The 22,335-nt window shown below is 39.2% G+C and overlaps 1 protein-coding gene and 1 long non-coding RNA gene across 3 annotated transcripts in view; one reads left to right on the top strand and one right to left on the bottom strand.

Annotated features, from left to right (window-relative positions):
* Nucleotides 1-22,335, bottom strand: part of RORA (RAR related orphan receptor A) — an 801,696-nt gene that overhangs the window by 182,714 nt on the left and 596,647 nt on the right. For both annotated transcript variants that reach the window (XM_070796655.1, XM_070796657.1), the window contains one exon: nucleotides 9,251-9,280. In XM_070796655.1, coding sequence (XP_070652756.1) covers nucleotides 9,251-9,280 — 30 coding nt within the window. The remainder of the gene's footprint in view (nucleotides 1-9,250; nucleotides 9,281-22,335) is intronic.
* LOC139185118 (uncharacterized) overlaps nucleotides 1-22,335 on the top strand; it is a 77,326-nt gene that overhangs the window by 36,992 nt on the left and 17,999 nt on the right. The window lies entirely within an intron of this gene.

Here is a 22,335-nt window from a genome sequence, read left to right as displayed (position 1 = left end):
ATTGAAAGTGTATATGTATTTTTCAGGTTTCACTGTTTGCTTCATTCCTCTGATTTTAATGAAATGGCAAGCATTGGTCTTAAAATTAGACCTTCAAACTGGGAAGATGGAGAGAAAAAAAATGAAACACTTTTTCTTTAATAATTAGAACAGCCTTCTCTTTTTGGACTAAATCTTTCCTGCTCAATAAGCACTTTTTTTACACAGGTGATCAGAGGAAAGACCAGAAAAGAACCTCCATCTGAGGCTAAGAATTTTGTTGGAGTTCAGAAAAGGGATTGAAGTATGGAATGTGTGATTCCTATGATACTCACTAAATGACAGCAATAAAAACATTGTTTACAGGTCACTGTGCTTTTCACACCCATTTCATGGCTTCCCACTGGTTATGAGATAAAGCTAAAATCTTATCTCTGTTCTCTACATCCTCTCTTTTTCTTGTTAATACTCTACTCTAGTCGGATAGGTTTATACAACCACCCACCCCAAGTCCTCCATCAATCTACCTTCCAGCTGATCTTCTAGCTACTCACTACTCTTCCAGCTGATCCAGTTCAGCTCCCCACCTGGGTTGCCTACTCAGACAGACAATCCCATTGAATCACAGCCCTGCATTCTTCTGCAACTTCTTCATTACTAAAAGTTCCTCAAGTGTCCTTTCTACTCAGATGTAGACTAAACTACTGGAGAGTGAGGATTAAGAGTTAAAACTTTCTGTTTTATGCTGTGCCTAACACACTGCCACACACAGAGTAGGTGTTAGGAATATTAAGCTAATAAAATCTTTCTGACTCCCGACTACCTGCATTTGGTACAGGGATTGGCTGTGGTCTGCTTTCTAGCCTTCCCTCCTTAGATTCCAGTCTGGATCATCCACCATAGAGTCTCCTCCTTCTCTCCTCCAAAACAAGATGATTAAAGTAAAAGATGTATGGATTAAGTCTCTCTGAATCGAAACCTGAATCTTGCACATTCTTGCCGTTTCTGCTCTTTTTCTTCAATATGCCCTCTAATTTATGCTTGACGGTTAAGCATTTAAGACATGAGGGGCTAAAATCCATGCCTACAATTTCAACAAAGCAAAACAAGACATACAGAGCTATCGATCCTACATAGGAATAATGTGTACCCAGAGGTGGAGGTGAAGTGGGTGGAGAACTGTGAGGAAACTCTAGCAGTCACAGGAAAAAGGGTAATTGAATAGTGTGGAAATGAAAAACTTAGTCATCATTTGTGTAGTTATAAACATCAATTATAATCAAAAGGACCATGTGACTGAATTCACTAACTTCCTGCAAGTACATTTGATAGACCTAGTGTGCAATTTTTTTGTGTAATTCATTAAGTTCATGTAGACAGTAACTTTCTTCATATTTCAGACACTTTGATAATATCTGTGCTTCTTTTTAATCCTTTGGGTGCAGATCTCAATAAAGAGAGAAGCTGGTATGACTGCAAACCCAATCCGAAATTCAGGTACTCTCAGGCATACTTGAAACCCAGATGTTTAATTCTCCTACACATCCCTTTGATATACATTTCAGTTCCCTAAGGAACTTTTAGCTTTCATGGTTTTGTTTGTTTTTGGTTAGGTTTAGGGAAACCACAGTATCCTGAATTGTTCTACCTCTTAGTGGCAATGATAGTTGTACATGAATTATCAAGCTGATCTGACAAAAGAATGCTAACGTGCAATTTTCTTATAAATGCCGTAAATAACTGTTAAAGGTTTTGTTGCAGCAGAAAACAGGTTCCTGCTGTCAGAAATACATATTACTGCTAGTGCAAGGAGCATGACTATCTTAGAAGCAAAAATAACCATTTTAAACTATCATTTTATCATGGAATCAGTTGAGGTGTATGAATAGTGGTATTAAATGGAGGTTTGTTCTTTGATGAATGAGATTAGGTTGTTAAAAAATAAGTAATAATGTATTTATATTATTAGTCATCATACAGACCTGGTTCATAAACAGAATACCCAAACATGTGCAATAATAATTAAACTCAGTTTCCTTTGAAAAAAAAGATAAATAATGATCATTTTAGTTCAATTGGTTTAAATTAACTTTTTCATATAGTGGGAATAACATATCCTTTTTTTGTAATCAGTTGATTCACCAAGGTTAGAAGTCTTTATAGGCAAAACAGTTATAAAGTAAAAGAAAATCTGAGTCCTTTGTAGGAATGACTATTATACTTGACTTTCTTCCTATATTTTTGAGTGAAACGATCAATCTAAGGAATGAAGTTCTTTACTTCACTTTGTGGTTCTGTGGGTTGGCTTAAACCCTGGCTTAAACCACACACCAGCTGGTTGTAGAACCCTGGGCCTCAGTTTTCACCTGTAGAGGGGGGATAGTAGCAATACCTTGCCCACAAGATTATGGGAAAGATGGAATGAAACAACACACACAGATTGTTTAGAAAAGCATCTAGCACTTAGCAAGTGCTCCGTGGTGATTACCCAATGCCGATATTGGAGATAACAATGTGGCACTCATGTGCGTGCAAGGAGTCAATCTATTCCGAGTCCTGGCTCTGCCCATTTCCAGCTAGATGAATGAATTTGCAAGTTGTCTCACTTCTCTAAGTTAAGTGACTGATCTCTCAGACAAATTTTCTCATCTCAACTTGGGGGTACACGTAGGACAAAGCTCATGGGGCCAATGAGATTAAATGAGATAATTCATGTAAAGCACCGAACATAATGCCTGGAATATCAGAACCGCTTAGTAAGTGATAGCTCCTGTTGCTACCACAGCACCTACTGGAACCTTCACCATTTCTATCACCACTGTTACTACTATTATTACTGAACTTGAAGTAACACAAAATCCTGAAAAGACACACAGCTCTTCTTTAACGATCAGCGCAATCATGTACAAGAGTTTCATTAAATGTACAAGAAATCCATCAAGTAGACACCAGTACTTGATAGGCTAAGCATTTTTATTTTCTAGCACTGGTCATAATTTTGTTTTTGGCCATGCCACGTGGCATGTGAAATCTTAGTTCTCTGACCAGGTATCAAACCCACATCCCCCGCATTGGAAGCGCAGAGTCTTAACCACTGGCCCACCAGGGAAGTCTTGTGACCATGGACTTTAAAAGAGCTATTCACCCTATGAGCTATCCACTCATCTCAATTCACCCTTTTGAACCTATGTTCTGAAATGAGAACACAAATACTTTTTGTCCAAATTCAGTTCACAAATCTGAGGTCCATAAACAGCCAATATGAACCAGTTGGATGCTCTGATGGAAACACTTAGCTAAAGACTCAGATTTTTAATGGAATTCACAGATCCCCACCATGAATGGTAGATTTTTAGACTATGTAAATCTCCCACCTTGGAAGAACTGACTGGCAGGGCCAAATGTGATCCATTTATATCTTAATATGATGAGACAGAGGAATCCTATATAGTTCAAAGAGCTTGGCTCTAGACAGTCAGGCTGAGTCTAAACAAGGCAAACGTCTCCAGACGGTTCGGGGGATTTTTACTTCCTTGGCTTAACTGATCTTGAAGGAACAAAGTAGGTATTCCTCTGGGTGAGAATAGGGGGAGAGGAGGAGGAGCAAGAGTCATTTTTAGCATCCAGGGTTAAATATTCACTGCTCCCTTCATTGCTACTGTATGCTTGGGTCACAGTGTCAGAATCCTGGAGGTCTCCTAATTCTTTTCTCCTCTCTCACTTTTCTGGCTTAATCTGCTTTCCAGTTATGAGCTGAAACTTCTGGAAACTGTACACTTAGCCTTTGTATTTTCAGATTATTTCCTGTGATTATGTGTTCACACTTTCCTGCAGTCCCAATCTTGAACTAAGTGTGTAAGCTCCTTGGGGTCAAAGAATCTGTCAGTACATAGTAAATCCTTAATAAACAATTGTCCATTGAGTAGCCCTCTAAAGAGGCCAGCACTTGTATTTTGGTCATGCTCCATCAGTAGCAAACTTAGTGTCTGGGATGGTTAGTGGTCTCAGCAAGCTAAGAAATGAAACTTCTGGCAACTACGTGAGCACTAGTTTGTGGCTGTTGGTCAATGCGTGGATGAGAGCTGGATGAAAGCCGACTGAAAGAACTTCAGTGTGGCTTCTTCTCAGGTCTGTCCTAATGAAACATCCAGCCAGCAATTGAAATTATAATTGCTGTGAGTCACACCATGACTCACATTGGTTGTCACAGCAACCAATTAACTATACAACCAAAGCACCTTCCATTCACTTTGCCAAGAATGGTTCTTGAGTTTTCCTGGACTGTGAAAACACTGTGGGTGAGCCCCAAGTTTGGGGTTGCTAAGAGTCTACAACCAAAAGGAATGGCCTCAAGGAAAGGAAAAGAAAACAAGAAAATAAGGCGAGTCTAGTTCTCAGACCTCCTGAGTAAACAGCAACAACCGTGACAGACTGTTGGGTTCACTTTGCGATATCAGCAAATATCCATGGAGAGGAGGCTGAGGCCTCAAAACTAATTTTCTCTAAGTCAAATTTAAAGCCAAGTCTCTAGGGGTAAGAAGTGAATACATTAACCAAGTTTGCTTGGTTAATGTAAATAGTTTTTTTTCTTTAAAGATACAAAAGAGTTAGTTGTCAAAGAAATATTCTGATTTGTACTAAAATATTTTTACTTTTAAGAACTAAAATCTATTTATAAATAACACAGTGCTTTAATTTTTTTATCTTAGGTGTTCAGTTCAGTTCAGTTGCTCAGTTGTGTCCGACTCTTTGTGACCCCATGAATCGCAGCATGCCAGCCCTCCCTGTCCATCACCAACTCCCAGAGTTCACTCAGACTCACGTCCATCGAGTCAGTGATGCCATCCAGCCATCTCATCCTCTGTTGTCCCCTTCTCCTCCTGCCCCCAATCCCTCCCAGCATCAGAGACTTTTCCAATGAGTCAACTCTTCACATGAGGTGGCCAAAGTACTGGAGTTTCAGCTTTAGCATCATTCCCTCCAAAGAAATCTTAGGTGTTAGTCTGATGCAACCAAACATTTGCAAATGTACTAAATTCACTTTTGATGGTTATTTGGGTTAAAATGCAAAGTTCCAGAAGGTTCAGAAGCATATTCTATTTTTATTTACTAGGTAAAACTGATTCTCAGTGGGACTACACTGACAAATTTTCTTGATTGCTTACTGAGTAACTTGTAATTTTTGAATGTCTGGAAGTCCCTGAGTGTGGAAGAAAGCAAGGAGAAGAGACTTAAACAAGAAATATAAGGGATATGATTTAGGAATATAAATTAGGGTGTTGGGGTTAATATATATATATACACTACTATATATAAAATAGATAACCAACAAGAACCTACTATATAGCACAGAGTAGGGAACTGTACTCAATATTTTATAATAATGTATAAGGGATAAGAATCTGAAAAAGATCTATCTATCTATCTACCTCCCTATGTATCTGAATCACTCTGTGCTGTACACCTGAAATAACACATTATTGTGACTCAACTATACTTCAATAAACAAAAATCTCTAAAAAAAGAATAAAGAATATAAACAAGGATGAGAACAGGAGGAAGTGATGATGGTCTATTGACACTCTGGAGGCAATCCAGGAGCCAACCAGGTATCTCTCTGGTCTACACTGTGGCGACTAGATGTTATATTCCCTAAGATGATGACAATGATGGTAAACTCCCTAGTAGCTGGAAATAGCTAAGATTATTATCTGTTGTATTTTTCACTTTTTCATCTCATTATATGTCGTCTTCTAACATTTTAGTGAATGCAGAACTACCCATGCAGAATTAGATTAAAAAGTCAGGAGCAAATGAACAGTTGTCCTTGGCAAATAATAAAAACAAAGACAGCAGTGGATTCCAAGAAAAAACATATTTATCCACATAGTACTATTTCAGCAGGAAAGAGACCAGAACAAACTTGTGAATCACCGAAGCTAAAGCAATCTTGGACGTGTCCAACCAAATACAGGTGCTATATAATCAACCATGAAAATTAAATTCTACACCTCGGTAAAATTTCTCGAGGACACCCCTATCCCACAAATAAAAACTCCCTTTTATGTTCACACACCAAAACCCATCAGGAACACTTCCTGTTGACAAGCAAAGAACATCGAAAGCATAAGAATTCCTTGATCTGTCATGATGACTTCATAGCAGAAGCCCCCAAACTTGGCCTTTCCTCACCTGCCAAGTAAAGCTAATGACACTGATGGTGCTGTCCCAGGAACCGAGGATCAGTGGTCTCCAAAGACCATGCTTATGGATTTCTGTGAGGCCAACAGATCTCTTTTCCTGGGAATTTATGGCTTAACTCACCCCAAACACTTTTTTTTTTTTTTTAAAGAAGCAATACCTGTACTTTCCAGATAACAAGGTGGCCTAAAATGTGATCAAGTGTCACAACTATTCAGGTTCATTTTGTAGTTCTTACACCTCTGACTGGTGTACCTGTGAGCTGACACTCAGGTCTGATAATATATTCTGCAACTGTACATGTTAATTTGTAAGTGGAACAATCTCTCTGTGAGGGCAGTTAGGAAATTCAGGTTGAAACTGCTAATGGGAGGTGACTTCAGCTATGGGTGATTATACAGTCAAGCCTTGACCGAAGTTTGCCAAACCCTGGCTAAAAGTAGAAGTCTCGAGACAGTCCGAAAAATGAATTCACACTTCCCTGAGAGTGAAACTTTTGAAGAATAGATGTCAAGATGATTTAGGAGGAGCTGGAATTTAACATCTTAAGAAAACTGATCAGCAAGTTGGGAAAGTTCAGTTTTCAAGAAAAATCGGACAGATGCTAAAGAAGTCATTTGGGTGATGGTTATTAGAGGAAGAACTGATTTGTTTTCCTCCTCACAACTTGCAGGACCTGTAGAGACACTAAGATCAGAAATATGATGGTCTGTCTGCTAAGCTTAGTGACAAAAACAATCTCCATGTTTAAGTGTCATAGAAGACTTCACTAACATGCAACTTGGACAGTTCAATTTCTCCTTGGCATGTGCAAAGTTTTGTGTCAACTGTCTATTCAGATGCTATTCTTCCCAGCTTGTCATTGGGACATTTTATCTTGGGCCCTGTCTCCACATCATGAAAGTAAACATCAACCAAAAAAAACCAAGATGATTTCCAATCTAAATCGTTCTTATAAATGTAATATCGAAGCTACACAATAAAGGACGTATGAAATCTTTCTACATTTACATTATGCTTAATCCCTAAGAATTTTCCTGCTGATTTTCATACTTAGAAAGGCACTCAAAATCTACCCACTCTGGCTATATCTTGATTTTGTTTTCAAGCAGGTATATCTGATAGAGTTCAGTAAGCCTCCATTGAAAGACCAATCTGTTACATTGCCTGAAGTGCGACCTTTTCTCACTAGCTACAACTCTCATGCTGTCACCCAAATCCTTCCATGAATTTCAATCCAACCACAGGTTATTATTTCTGCAACAGGCCAATGAAATTATTCTTAGGGATGATAGTTCCTTGAAGGTCCTTATGGATAGATGGTCTTTATGTTAAGTAACATCTCTGGTCTCTGTCCTATTCATTGAATCCAATGGAGTTCAACTAGTGGTTTTGTTCGCTTCTCCAGGAGCCAAGTCATAATGCAAACAGTCAGCGGCTTTCTGTATATTGCCAGGTGGCCAGGAGTCCATACCCCAAACCGCCATCAATAGTAGGCACAATCATCCGCCCCTGTTCGGGAGAGGCCCAGGACTGAGCTAGCAGAAAGACTGAATTACTTACCACCTCTAGAGTGGGTCCCACCAGGCCAGGGACGAGCTCATGGGCAAGGCTGTGCAAGGAAGCGCTCTGTACCATGCCTGCCCTGCGGATATACAGAGGACTTCAGTCTCCTGCACTGTCAATCTCTCAGTCATCATGAGCTCAATTATGCACCGACAACAGCAAGAACAACAACAACGACGACGACAAAACAACCCCCAAAAAACTAAGGGCCACAGACTATCCTGGTGGAGGGACAGCCAGCTGGAACTGTGCATTGAGAGATGAGGTGCTGTCCTGAGCATGTGTCCATTACGGGCCTGAACTTCGCTCTATCCTCAAACTCACGTTCCACTGGAGCCCACGGGAGAGCCACGTGGAGAGACTGCAGGACTGGGACCTAAGAGTCAGGCAACCATCAAACTGGGTGGGGTTGTTGGCTTTTGTGCTTTTTTTGCTTTTTATGTTTGTTTTCTACAAATACAGATAGACAGACAGACAAATCCAAGAGCAGATTTTAAGAATCAACCGAGGCACAAGATAAACTACTTTGATGGTACACAGACTTTTTTTCCCCTCCAAATGGTTCACATAAAATCAAAACTTTTCAAAGCATACATAGGAAAAATTGGAGGACACATCTCTGTCGGCCCTAGATTGTGCCATAAGTATCTCCATTGCTTGCCTTAGAAGGATGCCCAAACATATCTCATAGGTAGCACGTATCTGTGGTCTAAAATCGTTATCAAATTCTAATGACACTCTTAATTCGAAGTCTAAATAATATGCTGGTCGAGTACAGCGAAAGTTGACTGCCTGCCATCAATGACGTTATTGATTTCATCCTGAGGTTCAAGGCACAGTCAAATTTGCTCAGAATGCAAATCACAACACTTTACATTGACGTGAGTTTGCAAACTTAGGGTGGAGTTCGAATGAAGGCAATTGATGAAAGCAGTTGAACCTGAGAGGTGGGAATGAATACAGAGGGTAAATTCAGCACACGTTTCCACATCAAACTACCCATGCGATTTACCAGGGCCCACAAAGGCCACACTCAGGGTCAACCGGCAGCACCCAGATTCCTGGTCAGTATCTCTGCTCCACAGACACAAGTACAAAACAACCTACGTCGTGAATGGTGAGGAAAAGGAAACCCAGGTTTAAAAGAAATCAAGGTGATGTTTCCTAGAAACATACCGACTCCTCTAAGAAGGATCCAGAGGAAGGGTGACCAGTAAGTAATTAATTGATCCTCCCGGCTAGACTGTATGGTTTTTCTACAGATGAATGCCTTGAATTGCTAGAATGTATCACACTACGCCTAGACCCTGTTTAACACACACTCAGTACACACAGGTGGAGATGTACCACTTCCAACCACTACAGGTAGAGAAGTATGACCTGTACTGACCATGGATCACAGTTGAAACATTAGTTTATACTTGGAAGGGCCACAGCAGCCAGACATATGCGAATTCCAATTCTGCAGAAAACTTTGGACAAGAAAAAAAGATGCATTACTTACATGTATGTGTCTTCTTTGTTACTGAGATACCTAGAAGAGAAGAAACAAGGACAAGCGTGAGAAAGCGGCCTATGTGTATTTCTTAGAACATACATCCTTCCCAGTGTACTCTGAAATACATTTTGTTCAGATGGGGATGGAGAGGGAAGATGAGTTCTCATTTCACCTACAACATCACGGGATCTACCCCAGCGTAATGAAATCATTCACCATGGGGCCAGCAAGCATTGCCTACTGGCTTAAGAGATTCTGTGGTTAAAAAAAAAAAAAAAATAGCAGCATAGACAGTGATTAAACAGTGAGGGAAGACTCTTATTTTTGATTTTAAAAAGGGAAGATGATCACGTTTATAGGTAAAGTGGGAAAGATTGAAGGGAAATATTTGAGAGTGATGCCAACTTACTCAGACAAGATGAACCGAGCCACGGAGCAATTAATTTGCTCTGGCCATTGATTTCATGTTTACTTTTTAATGAAAATGACTCTTGCTGCTTACATGAAGCATAGCATTTAATGGGGAGGGAAAATACATCCACAAAGTGGACCTCTCTGTCTGTACTCATTAAAGTCAGAAGCGGGATGAACGCTACTTCTGCAAATGGCAGCAGAATGCACACAAACCACGTGAAAACACGAGGGATTCATGAGTCAGCACCCCTGAGGCTTCCAAGCTGCTCTACAGAGAGCAGGTGAGGAATGGAGCTGGGCAAGATTCAGCACATGAGGACCTCAGAAAGATAATGTGAACGCATCCTTCAGTGAAAACAGTGCTACTGCCATTTCAGAAGTGTTCCACTTATTAATTCTGTATGCTTCATTCTTCTTGGGGGATATTCTTAAGACGAAATAGGCTCAAAGTCATAAAACTCTTGAAAACATTTAGCCTGTGACTAAGAAATGTGGTAAACCTTAAATGTGTTTTTTTCTTTTAAGTTATTAAGAGAACTATTTAACCCTCCTCTAGAAAGTAACCTCATTGAAAAATTTGGCACCCACATCAGACCTATTACTTAGCTATGGGATGTATCATACAGGGAAGAAATCTGTTGTGAAAATCCATGGTAGACATTAAAAAAAAAAAAAGTGAGTGCCAAAGTTGTGCGCCAAGACCAAAATCATACACTTGTTCCTCCCACAACTTTCCAAAGGACTTATTTAGGGAAGCTGAAATTACATAGCCCAACTCAAATTCTTTTTCCCCCCCTTTTTATTGAGGAAAACGAAACTATTGTTTTTCATAGTGTTTGAGTTGGCTTTGCAGAGTGAAGTTAAAACCCTCTGCAAAGAGTCTTAAAGACTCTCTCACATGGGAACTAACCAAAGGGTTTTAGGAGTTTTTGAAATAAGCTTTTTCATGGGAAGGGACCTTCTCCCAACAGCAACAGGGAGTCAAATTGAAAATCTGAATACCATTTGCAACTCCAGCTCATGACGCCAGCACCAATAAATTGATATATGAGTGCTCTTTCAGCATTATGAGAGCTATATGTGTACTTTCCTTAGGAAATAATGCTTTCTGTAAAAATCACTTTGAAGAGAAAGTGCTTATGCTGTCACTCCTGATTATTCAGAACCTTCACACAATTGGATTTAACACAGCCCCAAACGCACCTATCTATATTCGCTGAGTGTGGAACAATTTTTCCTGACATCCAAAGGCCTGATGAAAATACCACTGCTTTGACTTTTCTACTTAAATTTATTATACAGTGTGATGCAGTGTTCTCATCAAATATTTTCATGACGATTATAATGATAATAGATTTTGAAAATCTTTCCAGGAAAACTGCTTGGTCTTTGCGATCAGAATAGCACAGAGCTAAAACTTCTCATATCTGTCTCCAGAAGAAAGTATGACTTCTGCAACAGCACAAACTCAGCCTTTTTTTTTTTTTTAAACTGCCAATTAGTGATCAGTATAAATAACTGGGGGATACATCTATACAAGAGCTGCCAGATTTAGCAGAAACAATACAGGATTCCCGGTTACATTTAAATTTCAGACACTAATAACTTATCTGAAATTCAAATGTAACTAAGCATCCTGTATTTTATCTGGCAGCCCTAACTTATACAAATAAAGTGTAAATTATATTCATTACAGCAAGGAAAAATATACCAATAAATTAGTAGATATACTTTTATGGAGAAACGCTTAAAAAACACATCCCTCTCACATAAGTAATATCTTTTAAAATGCATTACAACTCCTAAGTATAGAGACAGAACTGTGTATAACACTTAATTTTCTTTTCCTTTGTTTTTAACTTAAGAGCCATTATGAAGTCAAAATTCTGTTTTCATAGGATAGGAAAATGAACTGAAACAATTTGAACAAATAAAAGACAAATTTAAAGAAACAATCAGAAAATTTCATGGAATTCCTTACTTCTTATCTCCTTAAAAACAACTGTGATCACACTAATGTCTTACGGTAGTCTTTTCTCTATAGAAGCTCCAGTACTTCAAAGTAACTGACTCCATAGAAGTGGGGAAAAAGGAGAAAATGTTCTTCTCATTGCACAAATGTGTGAACTCTGGAAAGTTTAATGAAGACAATAAAAATTTTCTGTGGAAAGTTAATATCTGGTGGGAAGTGAATCCATGGTATGTATTTAAAGCTCTCTAAGGAAGTAAAAGACTGGTACTTGAAAACTATAAGACACTGATGAAAGATATTGAAGATGACACAAAATGATGGAAAGATATATGATGTTCTTGGACTGGAAAAAATAATATTGTTAAAATGATCATACTACCCAAGGCAATCTACAGATTTCAATGGAATCCCTATCAAAATACCAATGACATTTTTCATAGAACTAGAACAAATAATTTAAAAACTTATATGGAAACACAAAAGACTGAAACAGCCAAACCTTGAGAAAGAAAAATGGAATTGGAGGGATCATGCTCTGTGACTTCAGAAAATACTATAAAGCTACAGTAATCATAACAGTATGGTATAGGCACACACACAAAATATATACAGATCAGTGGAACAGGATAAAACGCTCAGAAATAAACCCACACACTATGGTGAAGGAATCTATGACAGAGAAGGCAATAATATACAATGGGGAAAAGATAGTCTCTTCCATAAGCATTACTGGGAAAACTGGACAGCTACATGTAAAAGAATGAAATCAGAACACTTAACACATATACTAAAACTCAAAATGGATTAAAGACCTAAATATAATACTGGAAACCATAAAACTTCTAGAGGAAAACATAGGCATAACACTCTTTTACATAAATTGTAGCAATATTCTTTTTGGCTCTGTCTCCTAAAGCAAAGGAAATAAAAGTAAAACTAAACAAATGGGACCTAACTGAACTTAAAAGCTTTTGCACAGGAAAGGAAACCATCAACAAAATGAAAAGACAACCTACCTACTGGGAAAAAAACACTGCAAATGATACGACTGATAAGGGGTTAGTATCTAACATATGTAAACAGCTCATACAATTCAACATCAAAAAGGCAAACAACTCGATTTAAAAATGGGCAGAAGCCCTGAATAGACATTTTTCTAAAGAGAAGAGGCAGATGGCCAACAGGCATATGAAAAGATGCTCAAAATTGTAACCATCAGGGAAATGCATATCAAAATCACAGTGAAATATAACTTCACACTGGTCAGAATGGCTATCATCAAAAACATATCACTCAGCAATCAGCTCTATAAATAATTTAAATGTACAGGGCCCTGTCCCCCAGCCTTAGCTAAGCCACGAAGCCCCACCAGTGCTTGGGTGAAATAAATCCTTGAGAGGCCTGTGTACCCTGGCTTCTGACCAGCAGCCATTTCTTCATCACCCCCTCCCTTAAATGGGTTGGCTGGTCTTCCATTTTGCTTTCTTGTCATTTCCTCAGAGGCTGCAAGATCCCTGTCTTTCTTGCTATAGAGCTTATCATCCCTGAGATCAAGGCCATCTGTGTTGCCCATGTTTGTTCTCAGGTGGAAGGGGTAAGCCTTTTTCAAACCTAACGCTCCCAGCAGCGACTCAATCAAGAATTCCAGGATAGTTGGGTTTTCTAAAGATAAATTATGAGTGTTTAAGAGAAAAACAGCTCTAATTCAACCTAGAAGTGAAAAAGAATAGACTTTTTAAAGGCAACTTAAAAAAAATTATTTATTCATTTTTGGCTGCATTGGGTCTTAGTTGTGGTTTGTGGGACCTTTCGCTGTGGCATGTGGGCTTCTCTCTAGCTGGGCCCACAGGTTTCAGAATGTAGGGGCTGTGTAGCTGTTGTGTGTAGCCATCATTGCCCTCTGGCATGTGAGACATTAGTTCCTAGACCAGGGATTGAACCTAAGTCCCCTAGGCAGATTCTTAACCACTGGACCACCAGGGAAGTCCCAAGGTAGCTTTTAAGATAACTGGATTTGGAGTCCAGCTGACCTGAACTTAGGTTCTTAGTCCATCCACTTTTCTTCACTTGGCAGAGACCCTGGGCAAGTTACTTCACTTCTCCGGTCTCTACAATTGCGTATAATCAGAATAATACTCAAAAGGCTGTTGTGAAAGTCAAAATAAAATAAAAATGTGTAAAGAGCTTTACATAGTGGGAAGTGTGATATAAATGTTAATTATTAACTTCAATAAAGGATGGGCAACCCACACAGTCTTGCTTTAACAAAGATGAATTAGAATGTTCTACCAAAATTTATGCCTTAGCTTCTTATGGTATCCTGGGTTTCATACTGGTTATCAGATCAAGGGCTCTGACTTCAAAGTGTGTATCTGATGAGCGTAAGACAGAGAACTAAGTTTCTAGAAGTAAGCGGACTCTTATTCTAGACCCCAAACTCCACTGGATTTTACTCTCTAAAATCAAGGGAAGATACTTGCACATGGGCAGTTGGCCTGCGTGGACAAAGGACTTGGATCAGTACCACCAAAGCATGTCAAACCAAGTCCAGATGTTGTGAAGGCTTTGATCCACTTCCCAACGTCTGGGAAGTGACGGCAATATCCTTCCCCAGAGATCTGCAGAGGCATGCGCTCTACAGAGATTGGGACTTCATGGAGTTGTGGAAGAATGATGGCTGGAACCTGGAACTAACTTTCTAAACACAGACCACTCATACACCCTGAGCCAAAAGTGACCTTGCTGGATGATTTGGGAAAGTCATTTAACTTCTCTGGGGCTTAGTTTTTTCATCTGTAGAATGAGATAGCTGAACTACACGATTTCTTGATTTCCCTTCTAGTGTCTTGATCAGTGACTCCTTGCCCTGCTTTCAAGCTATCAAACCAAACTTCCTCTATGCAACAGGCTGCCAGGTCTATTTCTCACTGCGAAAAAAATCTAATGTAGCTCACAATCAAAGGCAACCCCCTGAAACTTTTCTTCTTTTTACCTTTAAAAACCAAAGAAGAAAGAAGGCAGTATCCACAAAAGGTTATATAAGGAAAAGATACACTTCTTTTGGGTGATATTTTAAAATTATCTGGGCTAGAGAAAAATGGTACCTTTTGATAAAATTGTGAGACTCCTTATAATCTTACCCTGCTCATTTTATATGTGTGCGTGTGTGTGTGTGTGTGAGAGAGAGAGAGAGACAGAGAAGAGAGAGGGGGAGAGAGAAAAACATCCCTAGGTAATGCTTTAGAGTAATTTCTAACTTAACAGTGTGATAACAATTTTAAATTGCCAATTAATATCCTTAAAACTAAGGGCAAAAAAAATCTCCACAACAACTCTTCCCAAACTAGAACTTCTTTTTTTTTTTTTAATTTTATTTTATTTTTAAACTTTACAAAATTGTATTAGTTTTGCCAAATATTGAAATGAATCTGCCACAGGTATACATGTGTTCCCCATCCTGAACCCTCCTCCTTCCTCCCTCCCCATACCATCCCTCTGGGTCGTCCCAGTGCACCAGCCCCAAGCATCCAGTATTGTGCATTGAACCTGGACTGGTAACTCATTTCATACATGATATTATACATGTTTCAATGCCATTCTCCCAAATCTTCGAGAAAAGGGAACCCTCTTACACTGTTGGTGGGAATGCAAACTAGTACAGCCACTATGGAGAACAGTGTGGAGATTCCTTAAAAAACTGGAAATAGAACTTCTAATACAGCAAGATTCCTTGACTCTATTTAGCCGACCACACTTCAGAGTAATGAAAAGGAAATGTCATGAAAATACCACAGATTCATCACTGTCATGGTTATCAGTAATTTCAGAGTTACAGTTATCATGGAGCAGCGTACTCGAGGAATGAAATCCGATATACCCCCTTGGTGCCAAGTCTTTGACCAATTAAATTCCTCCATGGACTTCTTATTGTCTCTTGGTTTCCAGGCAATGGTATCAAGTTTAACTTTTTTTTTTGTAAGAAATGGCATCTTTCCTCCTCTCCAGACATGCCAATTACCATACTGGCATTTGTGAGACTCCCTCATGATGAGATAATAATTGTTGAGATAGAGATATTCGCAACATGGATAAGGTCTGTGTTAGAATAAAAAACAAAAGGAAAAGCAAACACAACAAAAAATAGCTGAAATAACAGATATGCTATCATATATAAAAGAGATAAACAACAAGGACCTACTGTTTAGCACAGGGAACTACATTCAATATCTTGAAATAACCTATAATAAAAATAATTTGAAAAAATATACATGTATATCTACATATATCTATACATATCTGAATCACTTTGCTGTATAATTGAAACACAACATTGTAAATCAACTCTTCAGTTCAGTTCAGTTCAGTTGCTCAGTCATGTCCGACTGCTTGAGACCCATGAATCACAGCACGCCAGGCCTCTCTGTCCATCAATTCCTGGAGTTTACACGAACTCATGTCCATTGAGTCGGTGATGCCATCCAGCCATCTCATCCTCTGTCGTCCCCTTCTCCTCCTGCCCCCAATCCCTCCCAGCATCAGGGTCTTTTCCAGTGAGTCAACTTTTCGCATGAGGTGGCCAAAATATTGGAGTTTCAGCCTCAGCATCAGTCCTTCCAAAGAACACCCAGGACTGATCTCCTTTAGGATGGACTGGTTGGATCTCCTTGCAGTCCAAGGGACTCTCAAGAGTCTTCTCCAACACCACAGTTCAAAAGCATCAATTCTTCGGCGCTCAGCTTTCTTCACAGTCCAACTCTCACATCCATACATGACCACAGGAAAAACCATAGCCTTGACTAGACGGACCTTTGTTGGCAAAGTAATGTCTCTGCTTTTCAATATATTATCTAGGTATACTCCAATTAAAAAAAAAATAAGATATTGTGGAATTTGTATTTTCTTCTTTTTATTTTTAAATATATCAATGTTTCCCTATTTCAAGTGGCTGTGTATGGTGGGGAGGAAAAGAGGTGCTGAAAGATAATTTACAAAATTTTTACTGGGCCAGCTTGTTTCATGTGTCTACAGTGACCCCAGCACACTGACTCTTGATTTTATTTCTAGAAAAGGAGGGCTGCAAATACAAAGGCCTTTGCAATATTCATTATCCCTCCTCATGAGATGCCTGAGTTAAATAAGATGCCTATTGTTTAAGCTGTGGTCTTGGGAAAATGGCTTAATGTCTCTTGAACCTCTGTTTTCTTATCCATAAAATGGGAATAAAATTCTCAGTGCTAGGTTTATAGTAAGACTTAAATACTGTAATTCACATGGGATGCACAGTATAGTGCCTCTTTCCTACTAAAGATGTTTTTAATTGCAGATACTCTGCACTGGATAAACAGAGAACAATCCCTGGTAGGGGGGTGGGGAACTCAGGCAATGCCCATTAGAGCACCGCTGTTTAATGGGTGGATAATCTGGTAAATAAATATTTGAGAGCTCGGGCAGAACTTTCAAAATACAATCTGGAAAATTAGGGCTCCCTTCTGCCATATTATCAACAAGCATTGTGATAAGGTTGAGATCGTCTGGTCCACCTGCTCCCTCCTGTACTTCTCTTTCACTTCCTCATCATAAGGAGCTGGTAGTTAAAACAGCGATCTATACGTAGCATAAGAACATGAAATAAGAAACAAGGCCCAGCATGTAGGATTTTTTTTTGAATGGCTAACAACTGTTTCATAAAGAAAACATATCACGTCGTGCTGGCATCTGGCCCACTGTCACCCATTCTGACTTGTCCAGTGAGCTTGTTCCATTCCACACTAAGGAGGGCAGAATCAACATAGGATTCAGATCAGGAGCACAGCCCGAGAAGGTCTCGGCCAAACAAAATGATATTACAAAACAACGTCCTTGCCTAGGACAAAAGAGCTATTAATGATAATCAGTACATATTACTGAAAGTGCTCCAAGTAATCTCTGGACTTTGTTTTAAAATTTCTTAATGGACACTAATGCTTAGGGTTCACTCAAAAGAGAAATAAATTATGCGCCAGGGTTGTGGGGACCAAGGACAACATGAGGAAGGCAACAAAGCGTTAGCAATGTTACGACAATCAAACATTTTGTAATTGCATTAAAAAGCCTTTAAAATCAGCAGAAATACTAATTATGATAATAAATAATACTTTAATGTGAAGTTTCTTTTCTGTTAGATCTGAGCCCAGGTTGAGTAATTTTGATAATAAAACTTCAGTTCTTTTACCAATCAAGGTACATTTTACAATACACACACACACACACATAAATTGACAGTTTAGTTTGAAAAACGATTATGGGAATGAATAAGAGAAATTTTTTTCCTGTTTTTTGAATTAAAAAAAATTCTTATTATTGCCCTTCATCTCTAGGTCGTATTTCCTGACATATGTGCCCAGAAATATCTTTTAATTTTGGGCAGGCAGGACAGAGTTATGCTTGCTTTCAAGTCCTGCCTTTATCTTTGACAAAACAGTTCCAAGGACAAAACCTTATTCCTGGTCCCCCAGCGAAAGTAACATAAAGAGACCATCGTCTCTCCTAGAAAGAAATTTTGAGACTAAACGTATTTGGGAAACATCCGTCTTCTCTCTTTGAGATGGTCATTCAGTGCATTATGAAAAGCCCATGCCTAAGGAGGGTAATTTCTCCTCTTATGGCTTGCTGGTGCCAAATGTATGATTAGTACTAGTGGACAGTAAGAATAATAGGAATCTTTATTCTTTCAAACTTATTTCCTCTTATCAAGTCTCTATCCTGAAAATGGAGCTACCCATTAGATATTACTCCGATGACTTAAATTTGATCTTGGCTCTAGGCAGAGATATGAATGGACAACGGTTAACACTTACAGCTGAGCCTTCTGAAATTGAGTAGTTTTAGCTTATAAGTGAATGATCCAACGCAGGTAAAATTCAGCAGCTTTTACCATGCTTTCCCAGCAAATGCTTTCCTTATATGCCTATGAAACCTGTTGAAATTGCTTATCTTTGCCACTAACAGGTCAAGTACTGACTTGTACAGTCTGTAGGAGACTTGTCTGGATGCTGTCAGACTCATGGCCACAGCTGTAAAGCCCACAATTTAGAAGCTACCAGAGTTAGTTGGTTGCTTCATCATCAAAGGTGATGAAGTTGGGGCCCCAAAGCAAGTCAGGCTTCTCATATATTATGTCCTTGTATATGGATACTTCTCCTATATTATGTATGTCTTTGTATACTTAACATAATCATATTCCATGGACCATGTTTTGTGGTCAGCATATCAGGTCAAGGCAAGTAATGATGGAAGAAATCTCACGTGGTCTGCAGCCACCTCAAACCAGTTTGCTACTACTGTGAGAAGTGTGGATAGAGCAAGGGTATATTGGGTATGTCAGATGAGGAAACAATTCCACATGTTTATTCATGTGCTGACTCACCTAGAAAGGAGAGGGAATCTAATGAAGTGGAAACAAGGAGAATGTGGTTCTAAATCTGGAGGAAAGGAGCTCCACTCTCAGAACTAAAAACTCCAGAATTCAATGAGGATATCAAATGAATATTCAGAAATGGAGAGATGGCTTCAGTTATTCCTGAATATATAGGATACCAAGAGTCTATAAAGGTTTTGAAAATGTTAACATTATCATCATCTTGAAGAAAGATGAAAAATCCAGTTAAGTCAACTACATAGCCTTTCTCTTCTCCTCTGAGTACAATTTTTGGCAGTTTGTCTGGATTGACCACTGCTAGGTGACAATTCAAGAAGCAGCCACCAGGGCATATACTTTGCATTCACAGAACTGGTAGAGTATGATCATTATTAGAGTAGACGCAGAAACTCTTTTCCCATATGAGATTTGGAGTCAAGAAAACTGGATCCCAGGTCAAGCTCTGTCACCTGCCAGCTGTGTGAGTTTGGCCAAAATACTTAATCTCTCTTGAGCCTCAGTTTCCTCATCTCTGAAACAAGGAAAAATTTTTTTTTTTCTTTTTCATCTGGCAATTCAACTACTGGAAATGTAGGCTTAGGAAGTAAGTATGGATTTTCATCACAACATTGTTTCCATTAGTAAAACATGAGGGGGGAACAACTCAAATGTCAATAGTAGATGATGAGTTAAACTTTAAAAAATGTGTGTTTACATAATGGAATACCCTACTATCATTAAAATAATGAAAACTTAATCACATAGAAAGATGTCTTAAGAAAAAGACTAAAAAATATACACAAAATTAATAACACTGGTTATTTTTGAGTGGAGAAATTAACAATGATTATTATTTAATCTTCATTGTTTATATTTTTCTAAAGTACCTATAATAAAGCCCCACAAATAAAATTTTAATAATAAAGAACAGTCAACATTAAAATGAAACTATGAATGGAAACGTGACAATACTGGTTTTTAGTATCACAAACATCACCTCTCTGAGACCAGTAGGAGACCAAGTTTCTTATGGTAACTACTAATTGTATTATACATTACAGGAAATTCTATCTGCAGCCTTTAGTGTATGTGTGATGGCATAGCTGGCAACTATAGGAGGCCCCATGGTGATGGGCAATCTCATAGTACATCTGACCCTTGAACAACTCAGGGTTAAACCACATATAACTTATAGTTGGCCCTGTTAGCCCTCCATATCTGTGCTTCCTCCACTTCTATGGTTTCACCTAACACCGGACTGCATAATACTGCAGCCTTTAGTATTGAAAAATATCTACCTGTAAGTGGACCTGCAGTTCAAACTCATGCTGTTCAAGGGTCAATTGAGGGACTTCCCTGGTGGTCCCTGGTGGCTCAGACGGTAAAGCGTCTGTCTACAACGCGGGAGACCCGGGTTCGATCCCTGGGTCGGGAAGATCCCCTGGAGAAGGAAATGGCAATCCACTCCAGTACTATTGCCTGGAAAATCCCATGGGCAGAGGAGCCTGGTAGGCTACAGTCCATGGGGTTGCAAAGAATCGGACACGACTGAGTGACTTCACTTTCCTGGTGGTCCAGTGGTTAAGAATCCACCTTGCAATGCAGGGGAGGATGGGTTGATGCTTGGTCGAGGAACTAAGATCCCACAGGACAAGGAGCAACTAAACCCCAACACAGACAATTAAATAAATAAATTTATTTTTAAAGGGTCATTTGGACTTTGTAAAGTAGTAATCAAATCACCAATCAATATGCTGATGAAGTTCTGAAAAATAACACTTTTTAAGTTCAGTGTATTTTACATAATGTTCTAGAATGCAGGGAGAAACTTGGACTCTGATATTGAACAAATCTTGACTCCTGGGCAAACAAGCATCCTTTAGCTATTTAATAGAGATTTTGTTTATCCTGATCACCAAGGGTATCTGACTGTGCTGTTAGCACATTCTAACACTCAGGCCCCCATAAGTTTGTGGAGATCTCTGCAGAGCAGGTGTGACCTCAGACACTGTTCACAAATTCCTCAAGGTAAGAGGTGGCCCTTTCGTGAGTATGCCCTGAGAGTCTCTGGGATTCAAACACCGTGTAATGTGATCGATCTTTGACAACAGAAGGACCCAGGCTGCAAGCCTGGCTTCACCATCATCAGTGAAGTCATTTCACTTTAGGCGAGTTTCTTAGTCTGAGCTTCAGTTTCAATATCTGTGGGGTGAAGGTAAGAATATCTTCTTTGTGGGGCTTCTATGATCAACAAAAGTGTATACACCACAAAGCTGAGAGCTGTTGATAGTTCCTGAATTCCATTACCTAAACTAGGTATCTTACACCAATGCACTGGAATGACTCCATAGAAGAAGAAAGGAAAAAGGGCCTATATGACCCTGGATTGAGGCATTAAGGTGGCACCATGCTTCAGAGTAAACTATGGGTTCTTTTTGAGACTGATATACTTTGTTATAATTTGTTTGATCTCAGTTAACGCAGCTATTCTCTGCTGAATTTTTTTACACAGCCTTCCTCCCTCCATCCTTCCATCTTTCTTCCATCTTTTTTCCCCCCTAGTCTTAAGAAGGTTGTAATGACTTGAGCTATATCTCCCAAGAAGATATGGTCAAGTCCTAATACATGAATGCGACCTTATTTGGAAATTGGGTCTTTACACAGATGTAATCAAGATTACATATTCTTGGTCATATTCGATTAAGGTGGGCCTTCAGTCTAGTGACTGCTGTCTTTGTAAGAGAAAGGAGAGGACTTCCCTGGTGGTCCCATGGCTAAGACTCTACAGTAACAATGCAGGGGGGGCCTGGGTTATATCCCTGGTCAGGAAACTAGATCCCACACACTGCAAATAAGATTGAAGATCCACAACTAAGACCCAGTGCAGCCAAATAAATAATTAAAAAAAAAAAAAAGAGAGAGAGAGAGAGAGAGAGAAAGGGGGATTTTGATCCAGTGACTCAGAAGACACACAGAGAAGGTCATGTGAAGATGGAGGCAGAGATGGAAGTGATGTAGCTACAAGGCAAAGCATGCTAAGGATTGCCAGTACCTACCAGAAGCTGGAACAGAAGCTTCCAGAAATTCTTCCCTAGAGCCTTCAGAAGGAGCATGCCCCTGCTGATTTTGGACTTTCAGCAACCCTAACTGTGACAGAATACATATCTGCTGTTTTAAGCCACCCAGTCTGTGGCAATTGGTTACAGCAGCTCCAGGAATTAATACAAAGGTCCACAAAATTTTTAGAGTTTAAGGAATCATGACAATACGCTGGATTTTCCTAAAACAAGATAGGGCAGTTTTCCTGCT

Source organism: Bos indicus, chromosome 10 (assembly GCF_029378745.1).
Source record: "Bos indicus isolate NIAB-ARS_2022 breed Sahiwal x Tharparkar chromosome 10, NIAB-ARS_B.indTharparkar_mat_pri_1.0, whole genome shotgun sequence".
Classification (NCBI taxonomy): domain Eukaryota; kingdom Metazoa; phylum Chordata; class Mammalia; order Artiodactyla; family Bovidae; genus Bos; species Bos indicus.
This window is presented reverse-complemented; position numbering and strand designations above follow the sequence as displayed.